We start from the raw sequence: 15,846 nt of genomic DNA, 5'->3' as shown, positions 1-15,846 counted from the left end.
GAATGACTCATACGCATTTCTTTCTGGTTAATCACAAAATCTCTGCATGCATCCCTTCCCTTGGCTCCAAGAGGCTGCAGCTATCTATAATAACAGAAAGCAAGGCCATGTACCTTGTCAAGCTGAATATGTGCACAGCCTTATGCAAAAATTGGTGGGAGGACAGTATTTTCCTTGCGCTTCCAAGGAACAGAGCGTTTTCCTGCCAAGTGCTGCATAGCAGCTGACGCCATGCGTGTGGCATTAACGAGCCTGGGGATGTGCAAAGCGACGATTCACAGCCTGAAGATGAGCACTCCATCCCCAAAGTTTGCACAAACTTGGAGCACAAAAGAAGGGGTAAAACCATGGGGCTGTCTGAAGTCAGCAGAAGTTCTAGATGCTGCCACACTAAAAGCTCTATTAGCAACTAAGTGACTTATTTCACTTCAGAACAGAACTGGGGGCAAGTGGGTTTAGATGTAAAATTGTGCATGGCCGGTGTTTTAATATGTGCAAAATAGAGAGAACTTATTCTTTCTATGCTGTCTGTAAATCTTCTTCAGTAATAACAATTATTTAGAGGAAGTGCAGCAACACAGAATCTAAATAAGAACTACAAATTGCATTTTATGGTATGGTAATGTAGCATATTAAAGTTCAGTCCGTTTCTTTGCAGGCTCAATAGTCAATAAAAATGATTTAATGGTGTGGGAGGCCTAATTTGCATAAAAAAGAATGAGAGGGGTGCCTTTTGGTTACAAAAGGAAAGGAGTACTTTTAAAAATTTTTAGCTACCCAGCTAAAAATAGACATTAAAGGACATCATTTAGGCCTGCATTAAAATGTGTTTTCTGTAAACTCTTTTTTCACTTCTATTACACACTCACTTTATTTACAGATTAACAAGATATGCTTATGTAACATGGAATAAAAACACAGCTAGAGGTAGAAATCAAACCCAACAAACAAGGACCTATTAAACTTAGCATGGTAAAACCCTCAGTGGTACTGAAAGTTCTGAAACATCTGCTTTCATGTTACCTGGGTTAGCAGCTTCCTGACCATTGGATTAATCAGCCTATCTCCTTATATAACCTAATTTTGCTGTAAATAACATCTAACCAAAATAGCAGCCCTTGTGAGGAAGTTCTATTCTAGAGACTTGGCAGCCAGTTCCACTTCAAAGCAGATAATACCTTCTCATGCTGACACAGGTATCTAATATCTGTAATTCCTCTCCTGTGAAAGGGTCATCGCTTCAGGGAAACCATTTATGAAAGAACCTCTGATTATTGTACTGAATTTTCTTGGTACTGACGCTCTTCAGAGCTTTGAATCTAAAACCAAGCTTCCTTGCTCTGTCTCACTTAACACTATCTCCATAAAAACTTAAATAAATTTACAAATTTATATTCTGTTCTGACTTAAAAGCTCTCTGAATGCTACTGAGCAGAGAGATCATGATCCTAGATGTGTCACTCTTCTATTATTCTCTCTGGAGTAATGATAGGAGCTCTGAATGTGGATAACATTAGGGAATATTTCAGCACTCTTACCTACAGGTAAGAGACAGTGCACTGCATGGGTGGGCCAAGACAGGTTGAATCATTCACTTTCAGTTTGGTTCTTGAAGCCTGTGCCTGCACTGACACCATGAACAGCTATCCAGCTGACTTCAAGGTTCAGCCTAGCATAATTCACTCCTTTCTCAGGTCCACTTTATGCTTCCCATTTGTGCCCTCTTGCAGTACTGTCCAGCCTATTCTGCTGTTCTTCCAAACAACTGCTGTCTTGTGGCTATGGCCTCTTCTGGACTTGCAGCTGGATTGATGCACCTGTTTTAACGCTGGGCCCAGTCCCTGAGAGCAGCACGTCTCTGCACTGGGATTATTATTAACTTCTAATACAAGTTCTTTCAGCTATTTCTGCTAGCATTTAAGCTCATCTAGAGTGAAGATCCTTAATCAAGTGAAAATTGCCTGAAGCTTATCATCTACTTGCTCTCCAAGGACCCCTAACAAATGCACACACCAAGAGCAATTCTCAGAACACTGTCAAAGCTGGGTGTCCTACAGTCAGCCCCTTTATTTTGGCCAAGATAAAATTATTTGCAGAGTTCTGCTAGGGAGTCCATCAGCAATGTGACAACAGTGTAATCCAGTCATGTCTGCATCACACTGTTGTCTGAGAAACAGAGCTGTTCAACATCACCTTGAAAACTGACTCTATTCCCCATTTCAAAGCAGTGTCAAGAGCGATAGTGCTTGTCACTGCAGCAACAATTTTAATTCTAGCCTGAAGAATTCAAACAGATCTGAAATGTTTTTCTGCAATGTGAACAATGCAGGAGTTAAAATTTCATTACCTGTGAATCACGTTTGGTGTTATCCAAGAGGCAGCACTTAACTCCCACAAAGTAAACTGCTCCACATCACTTGGCTGCGTGTGCCTGATGCATCTAAAGCACTCTACTCTCCTCCACCCCAAAAATGTTACTGCATAGTGACATGGCCAGGGTAAGAGCCTGGATGTAACCAACCAGGGTAACCAGCAGGATGGTACAGGCCAGAGCAGCCCTTCACACTTAAGAAGGTGAGGGCATCTGTGAGGGTGTGTTGGAAGGTGATTTCTGTCCCACATCATCTGCCTTCAGGAGTTATTCATGCTTGTTACTGCAGGAGCCCTTAGCCAGCTGGAAAGACCCACTCTGAGAGAGCTCTGCCACCAGCAGTGACTGCTGAGCTAATACCACGACAAAGGGTTCCCCCACTGCCTTTCCTTGATGGCAGGTGAGGTTTAGTCATTGTTCCATGCTATGACACCGCCCTGCACACAGTAACTTAACAATCTGTGGTAGATTAGACAGAAGATTTCTCCAGGCATATCCTGACTACAATAATTTCATGTGATGCAAACATTTGATACAGAAACGAAGTACAGAAACTGCTGCTTGTTCCCATACACCTGAGCTCAGCCACTTGTTCTTTTCAATGAGGCAACAGATTTACATCCTTTTGGCATGCAAACTGAATCCCAGGGACTGGCTTTAAATTCCCAAGCTTCAGGTCTCACAGGGCCTGAAAAGACCACCAAGCTTCTTTATGTACAAATGCAGCATTAGAGTGAAAGTTTTTGGAAGCAGCACAGAAGTGCCACAAGATCCCTTCTATACTGAATGGTGCAGTCAAAATACAACTAACAGCCCAGTCAAGTATAAATTCCTATTTTCTGTCCCTGGTATGAACAAATGCCCTGCCTCCTTCTTCACGACTGTGTACATTTTATCACTTGTCCAAACTTACTGAGCAGCTGAGGAAATGCTAATCTTTGGTACCCTCAGTCATTCTCTGGAGGTGCAACAGCTTTCTCTCCATCTCTTGGCAAATTTTCTGCAGAATGCTTAACAAAAGGCATTTGGTAGCTGTTGCCTGTTTCCTTCACAAGTGAGTGTTCAAGACACACGTGAATGTTTGTGTGTCCCACATTTTGAGAAGTGGTACGTGCTCTTTGAAGATTGTCCACGATGAACAATTACCAGTCCACAAAGTTTCACATTCTGATCCAGCAATGAGAAACATCCAGCAGCCTCAGGAATGGAGGAGGCAATCCCAAATGCCCTGTACCGACATAAGGCTGCAAGAATCCTTTTGGCTCTTTAAATTCATTGTTGACAAAAAAAAAAAATAAACCAAACTGGAGAGTGTAGAACAAAACTTATTAATCCCTCTTGAGGATGTTCAGATGAAGAGAAATGGGGAATTTGGTGATCTTTAATCTCTACCACAAGTCTAGAACAGAGCTTGCTAAGCCAGGAAGGTCAGCAGAACTACTGCTGGCTTCATTTCAAAGGGGACAAAACCAGCTCACTTTACCATTTCTGTCACCAGTTGAAGTGTTCCTAATCCCTCCTAGAAAGTAAATACTGCAGGGGAGCCATCTTTGCAGTACACCTTTATTCTCCTCAGAAATGGAAGTGTAATAAATGACTCTTCCCCATTCCCCCTCACGAGGTTCCAGCTTTTCATAGTGCTTTGTGTCACTGTAAAGAGACACAAAAAATTAGCAGCATTTATGGAGCTCAAGAACTCAAGCAGTGAATGGGGAAGTTCTAAACTTGAAATTCTAAAATTTGAAAGGACTTTAAAAAAGGAAGAAAAATATTACAATTGGTTCAACAACCAGTGCTGCATTACAGGACAGTCTCTGAGCCAGCTATTCCGGCAATATCAATGAAGATTTCTCCCACATCTGATTAACACCTTTCATATCAGAGCTAATAACTTGCAGAGGCTTAGGAGTGCTAACAGCTTGTAGAAGGAAGAACACAGAAGTGCCCATGTGCAGGCTGTGCAAACACCAGCTGTGCTGGGTGAGCAGAGGGGCAGCAGGGAGGGCCTGGCTGCCCCCTTGGCTGCTGCCAGGATCCAGCTCCAAGGCTGTGGACCAGCGCCTTGGAGGCTTCAGCCCACCGGCCCTTATGACACTTTCTCGTGGAACAAAGCCCATCTCCTCTAACACAGCTTTTTCCCAGGAACTAGCTCATATGGAATAAAATAAATAAATCACAAGTGTTTTGCAAAGGAGAAAAAAAAAGTTCCTGCTGTACATAACTCGGGGGAGCAGATGTTTTTCCATTAGCTCACTGTTCTCTGCTGCACTGGCTTTCTTTGCATTTCTTGTTTGTAGCATGTTCAGTATAAACTATTTTTCCTAGGTTAAACTTAAGCATGTTACTGAGACAGCAGGTAGCCCACTCCAGCCCCACTGTGAGTACACAAAATATTATCCTCGTCATTTTTCTCTAAATGCTCCTTTAAACTAGCCTTAGGGTCTACCTGGTGAGGTTCACAGGCTGAGCTTAGCAGGCATTTGGCCAAACTTAGATCAAATTACCAGACCTACTTTGCTGTGAGTGGCCATATTTGGTAAAGTATTGGGTTAGTCAAGAAGCTTAATTGTCAGATATAAACTACTAGTAAAGAAAAACAAAGTGGACCTCGTAGTTAAAAGTAAAGCTTAAAATAATACAGTAACAGGAGCTAAAATATTAGAACTTTTATTAAAACTGGTTTGTAGCCTTCTAAAATGCTCTGCATAAACAGAGCATACGGTTATTACTGCCTGGAAACATAATCACACATACTTCAGATAAGAAATCATTCCAGTTACCCAAAGAGCCTAGAACTACTAACACTATTTCTTTCCAGTACTGACATACTTTGCACTCTGGGTCAAAAGTGATCTTATAAAAATGTCAAATGAAGGTAAATTTTGGCCATAAATTTGAATGATTTCAAGTATATTTTCTTTAGCCAAACAGCATGACTCTATTTGCTAAACAAAAAGGAGGGGTACTGGCATGACTGTTAGAAAATTAGCACTAATAATCTTTAGGAGTCCCCTTGCAGCTTTTCCTGCAGGAAGAAGGAGTAGTTAACAAGCACTACCAGTGCCACTGAAGTTCCTTGCCTCTTCTCAAACTTCATTCAAGCTCTCAGCCATGAAAAGTGGAACAAAGAGTAGAAATGAGCATACAGATTGCATAATGACCGCCTCTCCTGGAGCTGCACCACCACAGCATGTGCACTGTAGCACTGTTCCTAAGTACTCCCTGAAATGAGCTGTTTCTCAGAGACAGGGCCAAGAATAATGTTTAGGCTCATAAATGTTAAAGTGTTCCGAGATGACTCTTTTTAAGCAGCCATTACATTCAAGAGGACTAGGGGGGTTATTGTTAAAAGGGACCAGACAAGCTATGCTAACAATCTTTGCTGCAGAACACTTGGAAATAGAATATGCCTGTTAGTATTCCAAGCATGCCTGCTGCAGGGGATGTCTCTAATCTCTGAGGACAGCACACTGCTCTTACAAAGCTGTTGACTACCTGTGCAGAAAACAGGAAGATATGGAAGCCCATACTGTACTCCCAGGCGGTCCTGTAAGAGATGGCTGGACATGAGATTAACAGTGAGAATTCAGTTTTATTTTGATACTTGATAGAGAATGGACTCTTTATAGAGACCATAGATCCATCAAGCAGCTCTTTGTTTACAAGAGGCTATAAAAATTAGCTTGCCAAAGATCACCAGACATTGCTGCAGGGAAAGACAAGGTACAGCATCTGTTACAGTGCAACACATTTCGATTTAGCAGCTTTTGATAAAGCACCAAAGATGGGGCTTTATTGTCTTCCCTACAAAACTATGCTGGTCACAAACCCAGAAAAGGTACAAATAAAACCACTAAGTGTATGCTCTCTTAGGGGTGAAATAAGTATCTTTATCACAGCACAAAAGGGATTGACTATTTGCAGAGGGTTCACAGCCTTCCCTTCAGTCACTGTTAAGGGAACACACATATTCTCATAAGCTAATTGTGAAACCCGTTAGGGAACAAGGGGTCTCCAGCTTGGAGGGACTGAAGACACTTCCGTACAAAGCAGGAATTCCTCCTGCAGCTGCAGCTGGAGGATGATACAGTAAGGATTCCCCTATGCAAGTATCACTGGGTAGCTACCAGCCCCTACCAGTGCCTTTTGCCAGTATATGTGCTGGCTTTGTGGCCTGGCCTGGCTGTGGAGGGCTGTAAGAGCAGCCCTGTACAGCTGTGGGATAGCTGTTTTTGTGTGCCTCTTCCCAATCTCACTGCACAAAGTTCTAACTGGAGCAGCTGGTTGGCACCACGAACTTGCATGCCCTGGGATATGAGGAGGCATGGCAACTGTAATGGCTCTAATGGAACTCAGACACGATTGCAACCTGGCACTCTCAATCCGTACCCGTGCACAGGGACACGGCCAGCTGCTGTGTCCTCTGAGTGTCTGAGAAGGACAGATGCTTTGTTATAAATGTACTGTAGTGTGAGGCTAGGAAATGGTAATAACTTTAGCTAAGGATTTATGAATCATGCTAAAAAGGTCGAAGTGTTAATGACAACAAAAACAACAACACACGAGTAATTTCCCAAAGGCGGATTAATGTTTTTTCCTTTTGGAGATAGGACACTGAGGTATGAAAAAGTTAGGCAACTTGCCTGGAGCCACAAGATGAGTCACTGATTGAAAAAGGACAAGTTCAAGCTAAACCTGATAAAAATCTACAGCATACTGATGCAGACCTTCCATGAATATATGCAGGCATCAGAATGTTACACTAATTGCCTGTTGCTTTCCACAGCCATTAATTTTGGGGTGAGCTGTAATGCATAACCACTTGACTACCTCAGCTTCCTCTAACCATGCGTTTCTGTTTAATTTGTTGTCTATGAAATATCTCTGTTTTGGAAGTTACTTCTTACAAGTATACTTGTTCCTCTTTCCTCCTCCTTTCAGACAGAAAAGATCCTAGTAGTGAAGGTGAGTGACATCCTTTGGATTATTCCATTCACGAAGCTCAGCATAAGGTCAACCCACTTCCAAGAAGTCCTCTAATTGTGCAGGCACTGTGCCCTTCCCCACAGAGGGTAAGGACCACCCCCAAATACCTGCATCTCCCTTAATGCCTCAGGATACCAGAATGCAGCAGCTTCCACACTACTGTGAGAGGAGAATGGCCAGTACCTCAGCAGGAGCTCATTAAGCTGCATCCATAACAATAACTGACTTCAGTAATGAAATTACAAAGCAGTCACAGTACATGTTTTCAAAATATCAATCCTGAATCGAGTCCAGCTAAAAGAAAGCATGAAGCAAAACAAAGGCTTAAAAAGTGATAAGAGAGAAAAGTTACAGCTTATAAAAATAAATTCTATCTAAAAGTATTAATTAACACCTCTCAGAAAGGCACTCTATTCACAGTGAAAAGCAACCATAGTAATTCACAGCAAGCACTACGTCTTTATTGCTTTTGTCTTTTCAGACAGCAGCAAAAATGTAAACTGCCTAGAGCTATCTGCAGGATGATGGACAACAGACACCTGACTTCTCATCATAATAAACTCCATTTATTTTGCTCCCCCACCAGCCTTCTCTGCAGCCTTAAATCAGGAGTATAAACTGAATAAAGCAAAATCTTGCTGGTGATTTTGAAGCCCACAGCACACATCATTGAAATTTACATCCACACAAGTCATTAAGGTGAATACATGTGATTAACTTAAAGGATGATACATCCTATAAGGTGACTTCTTTTCTTAATATTAATCAAATTGTAGCAAAAACAATGTCATATATTTTGTTCTAGAACTAAAAGTCTAATTGGTAGGAAATTACCCACAAAAACAGCTATGAAAATCTTTGCAGAGAAGTAGGGTGAGACTGTCAGATCTTATGTGAGAACTGTCAATTGCATGGATTAGCAAAATGAGAATTTGAAATGTTCCCCTGCACAAAGAATAGAAAACTATCAGCAGCTTTCCAGGGGGTTCTACTTTTCTTTCTTCATTGCAAATGGTGAGACATCTAATAAGCAATCACAGCACTCAAAGGTAATTTCAAGTGTATTACTGTGGGCCCAGTTATGGAAGAAAAACTGTGTCTCCTAAAAACAAAATTGCAGGGTTGGAACTCTATCAGTTCTGAAATGCCGGAATGAAAACAGCAGAATGTGCTGTGCTACTCTGTTCCCCAACAAATGTCCTACATAAAAACCCTCCACGGGTTTGGAGATCACTTGTGGGTGGAGTCTCTCCTCACTGTTTTCCTCGTATGTGCTCTGCTGTAGCATCTTTGCATCAGTGTCTCACACCGATGCTCAGCCTACAAGACCCTGGGAGGTTCAAACAGTCAAGGACAGAGCGGAGAACATGCTCTTTCTAATAATTTTCACTTAAACCTCAGCAAGGATTGGAATGCTTACATTTAAAACATGGTTTGCCCAGTCTTACTAAAGGGAAGCTTTTAGTAAAATGAGAATAGGAATAATTGTTCTTATGAACTACCATTTGTTAATGAAGAACTACCTACTCTCTTTTTCAAAAAGCATGTTTAGTGATGACTAAAGTTTACTTTGTGTTTTGGAAAAATGAAAGTGAGCTGAAAGATCACACTACCACATTTGATTTTTTGGGGTCAGAATCAAATAAGTGATGTTTCAAAAACCATCTGAGATAGACAGGCAGATTTTCTGCTGAAATGGAGTGGTTTTCAACTAATGACTTCAACTACTCTGTTAATACTTATGTCATTTGATTCACCACTGGAGGGAAAGAGGAACTCCAGGTAGCTCAGGACTTACCAGCTTGTAGCCAAATCTGTTCCAGAGTTGTCCACAGCTTCACAGGTCCCTGCTTCATTGTGCTGCTCTGCATAGTTATTTCAGACATGGCCTGTTCCAGTCTTGATGCAGCAAGGGAAGAGGCTCGTTGTGATCCTATGAACCAAACAAACTATAATGTATTTTATTCTTATTTATGATATTTCTTTGACTTGTTAAGGCAGTGGGTCTGATCCTCCACTCACTGAATCGGTTTTATGTAATAAGAACTCTGCTGAATTTTGGCATGACAAACTGGAGAAGTATGTTTTATAAAAGGTTAATTTACTGAAAAAAACCTCACTAAATTACCCAAGGGCTGCAGCTCAAACAAGCAAATTAAGAGACACAGTAATTTTATAAAGGTCTGCTTAGCATTCATCAAGGAAGCAACCATATTTTGCTCGTTTGGGAAGCAGAAGTCTAGCATCAAATATTTTCCACAAATACCCATTTTATAAGCACAGTCATCATACAATTACAAAATGTGCCCCACTAAGGTAAAAAATTCATACAGCATTACAAGGTAGCTTAGCCCCATTCACACAGCACACACATTTCAAGTGACATCCATATTGTTCCACTGATTTAGAGGCAGGGTGGTTTTTCATTTAACCTTGGGGAGCAGAGAGTTCAGAGCTTTGACTATATTAACCTTTAGTATGCGCTGTAACATTTACACAAGAATAAAGTATTTGGTGCCCACACCTCTGGGACAAAACATCCCATCAAAAGCTTAACCCAGGAGGGCTGCATGGGCAGAAACCATGTTCTCCAGTACAGCAAGTGGGATTATACTGGTGAGCCAACCTCTGAGACAGGTATCGAGACGGTGGTAACAAAATAAGAAGCTACAAACATAAATTGCAGAGTTGGCTTTGTAAAGCTTTGAGAAATAAATATTTTAATATACCTAAGTTTTAATGTGATTTTATAGTTGATAAGCACTTTCTCTGGAGTGCTGCTGTGTCTGCAGCACTTGTGCTGATTAGCATTAGTCTTGAATCTATCCTTACAGGCTGACCCCATAAACCACAAGACCCTAGAGGTAAAATCCCGCTTTTTCTCTCCCGCAGCCACAGGGCAGATGCACGTAATGGTCTCTCTGAGAGGGACAGCGTGCTTTTCCAGCTGGAGTGTGCTCAAGGGAGAGGGCTGCCAAACCACACCTCCTTCCCCACACATCGCCCCCACCGTGGTGCCCAGCCATGGTGTCCCGTCCATGCCGGCTGTGGATGCTGAGCAGGGACCCAGCCTCCCGCCAGGCACGAGCAGAGGCCCTCTCTGCCCCACCCTCCCGAGCCAAGCACCCGCGCCTTGCGGGGCTGGACACGGCTGCAGCTTCTGCTGACCCCGGGCTGAGCGTGCCACGGCTCGGGAGAGACCACAAGTGCAACTCCAGGCCCAGAACTGCTATGGGAAATATTTGTCCTATTATCTCATCGCTAACTAATGCCATTCATCTCAAGCAGGAGAACTTCAAAACAGCCCTGCAGCAGGCGCCTCCCACGGCTCCCTTGGAAAATGCAAATGTGTTCTTCCCTGATGCATTTCTTAAATTCCTACATATTTTCAACGGACATTCCTGATCTAATGTTGCAAGGGATGACAGTGCAGTAATGTAGCAACTACAGCTTCAAGGATATGGGCAAAATCCATTCAGCTTTGCAGGGAGAATTTATTGCATTTATCAGTTTATTTAACTGATCCACCTTCAGCCTGTTTCACTGCATGAGATTCCTCCCTCGCCTTGCCCACTCACACTCCTCTCCCCCATCCCTATCTCCACCAGTGAGGATTTCACTGAAACTCCCAGAAATTCCAGTCAGACTAGAGCTGTTTGACACAGGGAAAACTACCAAGCATTTATCTCCAGCCATCCAAAACACCGACAGCTTCTCTGCAGTGCAGAGACAAGAAAATGGACACATGAACAGCTAGTGATGTTATTAGCAGAGCTTTGAAGTTAGAGCAGACTTCTTGCCTTCTAGATTGGCAAACTTGGAGAAAATTACATGCACTTTGTGGATTGTGCAGTCAGCCTAACCAGATTCTTGTATTAGCATGCTTTGAATGCAACTTTCAGCACCACATTTTTCTGCTAAGGCTGCCCTCTCCCAGAGAGGCTTCATGGAGCTGTGTTTCTTGCAAGCACCCAAATGTAATGCTGGGCTGTTTGCATTGGGTGGGCATATAGGCTGGTATCCTATTCACATCCTCAGAGAGCTCAGGGAAATCCTTTTTTCCTTGCAAATCAATCCAAGAAAACTAAATCACCATAAGGCACCTTTGTGCATTTTGGAGAGGTTCACATGCTGCCTAAGTAGATCCAGTTAGAATCTACTAAAGCATCCTTCTCTCACAAAGCAGACTTCACAGGAATATAACAGTATAGTTGCTCTCAGAGAAACCCAAGTTAGCTGCCCCTCATCTTATCTTCATTAGCCCAGTAGTTGCCAACAGGGGAATTTGAGACTGAGACTGATCCTGCCCAGTGCAGTGGGCATCTGCACAGCCAGACAAATGAGACCCAAGTTATTTAGCAATTTACATGGAGGCTCTTTGCATTAAACATCCCTTGGCATTCCAGTCCTTCAATGTTTACTTTCTTTTCCTTCTTTTCCAGTCCACAAGAGGAAGCCAGATATTTTAGGCAGAGACTACGCCATCCCTGCTTGGCCTCAGACACAGATACGCTCCTTGCTCTAGACACATATACACCAGATGATCAGGCTCTATCCAAACCAGCCCATACTACACTTCTGCCACTGCTGTTCTTGCCCATCTCTGCTGGGATGCTCACAGCAGTTCTTAAAGCTTGTCTGACCAAATAAACTCTGTAAGAGAAGGGTTTTGCCAGCCCGGCCCTTCTGGACTGAAAGGGGCTCAGCCACATCTCAATCTCCGGCAAGCACTACAGTGCCCCTGGGGGTGGGCTGATGGCTACTGGAGCCACAAAAGAGTTTACCTCTAAGACACTCTATCCTGAGAGGAGATCAGCATGTGTCACACTGGCAGGACTCTGACCTCAGGCTGGTGGGGGGAGATGGAAAAACTTCAAGTAACATTAAAAAAAAAAAAAGTATATGAACGTCTCATTATATCTCCTCCTAAAGAAACGTGCCAAAAAAACCTCCCCACAAAACCTGTCTCGCAGTACTTTAATGTCATGCCTCAAAATACATGCAAATGTTGGCATACGAAGATATCATATCAATTTGTTATTTTAGTGCAGTCTCTTTCTCTATTTAACAGCTCTACTAGACAGAATATAAACTTCATATTTTACAATAAACCCCTCCACACATTTTGGAAATAACTTATGAAATAAAAAACTGATTTTCTTGTGATGAGCTCTGCACATAAGCCATACAAAATCTATCTAAATAATTTAAAAGCACTGTTCTAGGGTGTTTTAAGACCACAACCACCAAATTTAATATTTTGCATTTATGAGAAAACTGCAATCAAAATAGAAATGTAGCTCATTAAATTTACTAGGCTTATAAGAAACACAGAACTCCCAAGCCTAAATCACTTCAGGCAAAAGCATTATAAGATAAGACTAAATCAGAAAAAGAATGAAACAGGAAGGCAGCTGACTGATATCAGTGAATTCAGTTAGGAACACTGCTTCAGTTAGAAGATGAAGAAAATAAAGAGGAATTAATCTTTCTGGCAGCAAACCTAAAATTCTGGCACAGCAAATAATCTTATTGTGGTCTAGCTGAGGGAGAGGCCAGTGTCAAACGCGGCCACAGCAACCCCCACCCTCCAGTGCTGAGCCCAGAGATGCCGGAGCGCCTGCGCAGCGCAGCGCTGCTGCTGCACGCTCCCGGGGGATCTCACAACAGACAGCACTAGCACTGCCTGCTCCACAGCATGCAGAAACAGCAGACCTCTCCCTCCTTCAAAGCAGGCAGCCACAGCCCCAGCTCCGGGGAAGCACAAGGGCAGAGGGGCTAGAGCTGGACTCTCCAATCTCACCCACTAGTGTCTTCAAAAGGGACAGCAGACCCAGCTGCTTCCCTTCTGCAGATGGAGAACAGCAGCACCCAGAGCCTGCAGAGAAGGGAGCACCAGCCAGTGCCAGCCCCACACTAAGGTGGGTGGTGCAATTTCAGTACGAGCTCCATTCTTGCATCTATTGTGGGGGCAACCATGTTAGCAAGGAAACCTGGATTCTCAAAGTGGAGGAGGAATACATTTCTTGGCTAAAACCAAACTGCATTCAGTGCAAATCATTTTAGTTGCATGAAAAGCTGATTCAAAGCTTGTACTTCACATGAATTTGCTCTTTCTGCCAGGCAGTACCATGGCATACAGCACAATTAAGACTCAGACAAACCCTAATTCCCTAGAGATCCATGAGATTTATGTGTTAGTTTTTTTTGTTCTTGTACAGTTTCTGAGTTTGAGGTTCATTTTCTTTGCAAGTGTTTCTTCTATATCCACAAGGATAGGGATTTGATTCCCTAAAAAACCCTCCAACTTAAAAGGCAAGTTTTTCACAACATCATCTTATTTTGAGCTAGGGTTTTAAAGAAATGTACCAAATATCACGAGACTTACGACAAAAATCACAAGTCAGCAATGCTCTCTGAAAGCTTCCTTTCCCCCTTACTGCCAAGATCAGCTTTGATGTCTCAGTTATTTCCATCTGACTGTATCTGTTACTGTGAATATGTATTAACCATATAATAAAGCATCACAAGGTTTATGCACAAATCCCAAAGCAAATCACCATCTAATAGGAATTGACACTCTCACTCAGCTTTCCAAAACCAACAATAGCAGCTGGCTTGATCAGGACATCTAAAAAGAATTAAATGGGGAGGCAGGCTGAGGGAGGGATAGAATAAAAAAAGACAGATTTATATATCTCAGAGAGCTTTGTGAAAGAAAGCAGAAACTCCTCTCTGTGTTATGCATGGGGAAGCCAAGGTACAGGCAAACCTCAGTGACACATTCTGCAGCAGAGCTGGCCGTGAAGGCAGAGCTGGGCCTCCTGACTAGCAGCCCAGCGACAAGGACGTGTGCAGGCCCACCACCCTCTCCAAAGAAAATGAAACACTCAACTCCCACAAAAGCATCTGATTAGGACAGGAAAGCACAAATCTTGTTTCCTTACCAGAATCAGTGTCATGAGCATCTGGGAGAGTGAGATGCAGTCCATTATGCTTTTTGATTACGGGCGTTTCGGTCACACTACTTCCTTTCTCAGAGCCACTGTAAAGAAACAGAATTGTGTTACCTGTACATCTCTCAGTGGAGAAATGTTCCCCTAAAGCAGGCAATAGTTTAGCTGCCATGGAAAGTGAAAAATCAAGGTTTCCAGTTGTAAGAAATCAACTTACTGAATGTATTAACACCCACCCCACAGTCAAAGGACAGGAAGCTCACAGACTGCCCAGCAGGTGCTCCAGGGCTCACATTGGTATTTGGGTTTTTTGGCTACAGGGAGTCTTTGCAAACCACTGGACAAGAAACACATTGGCAGCTAGAAGTCAGACCCGAGGAGGCCCACTAGCAGACCCACACCCAGCAAGAACCACTATCTCTTGGGCTTCTCTGTAGAACAATTTGTTCACAGGTCTGCTGTGCTGATCCTTTTAAAACAGACCAATTATCACCTTCCACCTAAGTGCTAATTTCTTCATATTTTTATTTCAAAGGGCTTATTTTCTCCCCTTCCACCTTTGTTCTGTTCAAAAAGAGGATGAAGATAAAAGCTACCAGATAGTACTGCTTTATGAAATAGGGAACCTCTGGCCTGTTCTTCTACTAGACTTCTGTCCTCACAGGAGAGGCCTTACAAAGAGAAACTCGCCAAAAAAAAAAAATCATGTGCCTAACAAAAAATTACTTAACACAGATCTCCTGAGCCTTCCTGTCACCACATAGTCTGCCATCCCCCAAGGATCAGTGGTGATGATATCTCCTCTCATCATCCATTAAGGGACGAAATACCAAAAGGAAAAGTGACTGCCCTGGCTACTTTTTCTGGCATACTTCCAAGCCTGCAGCCCAGCCTTTGGACAATATTCCTTCCAGGAAGCAAGCTGTCAGAGAGACATGATTGGTGTGGATGCCCCCATCGTTCAGTCTGATGAGTCCTTTGGTAGAGATTGTACAGAATTCCCTTGAATCTACATTGACCTACCAGAAGAATAAGCTTGAGACTGCTATTTAAAGACAATTATTCTATTATCACAGAAAACAACAGCAAAAGATAAACCAAGTCCTGTCCTTCCCAGCTAACAACCTAAGACTGAAAGCCACTGAAAGCTGTCATTCATCATAATAGCAGTCATATTTACAACAGCTAAATAACCTTTTACTTGGGCTTTGGGATCACATATAATGGTTTCTGTTAATGCATTCTGAATTCTTGGGCACTGGACTGCACCAATCTCTGTCCTTGAGTGGACCTCCCTTGTCTTCCATACTGGTTTCCACAGTGATAACTCATTTGAGACTACCACGTAGTGACAGATAGAAGGGAAAATTAAATTATCTGTCCTATGCCTCAGCCTTACCTAGACAGGATTGACCCAAATGTAAGTGCCCTGGCCAGGAGCTGCTGGTGGAACTGTATGGACAGCTCTTAGTTCCGTGTATGCAGGAATAAGGCAGCTGCACTCCAAATATTACTGCCATGAGGCAAGTGCTA

The 15,846-nt window shown here is 42.7% G+C and overlaps 1 protein-coding gene across 3 annotated transcripts in view; it reads right to left on the bottom strand.

The window, feature by feature from the left end:
* Positions 1 to 15,846, bottom strand: part of TTC7A (tetratricopeptide repeat domain 7A) — a 170,062-nt gene that overhangs the window by 43,226 nt on the left and 110,990 nt on the right. For all 3 annotated transcript variants that reach the window (XM_063390825.1, XM_063390826.1, XM_063390827.1), the window contains 2 exons: positions 14,305 to 14,402; positions 9,156 to 9,290 (listed from right to left, as the gene is read on the bottom strand). In XM_063390825.1, the coding sequence (XP_063246895.1) occupies positions 9,156 to 9,290; positions 14,305 to 14,402 (233 nt within the window). The remainder of the gene's footprint in view (positions 1 to 9,155; positions 9,291 to 14,304; positions 14,403 to 15,846) is intronic.

Source organism: Prinia subflava, chromosome 2 (assembly GCF_021018805.1).
Source record: "Prinia subflava isolate CZ2003 ecotype Zambia chromosome 2, Cam_Psub_1.2, whole genome shotgun sequence".
NCBI classification, from domain to species: Eukaryota; Metazoa; Chordata; class Aves; order Passeriformes; family Cisticolidae; genus Prinia; species Prinia subflava.
Note: the sequence above shows the minus strand (reverse complement) of the source record. Positions and strands in the feature narration are given on the sequence as shown.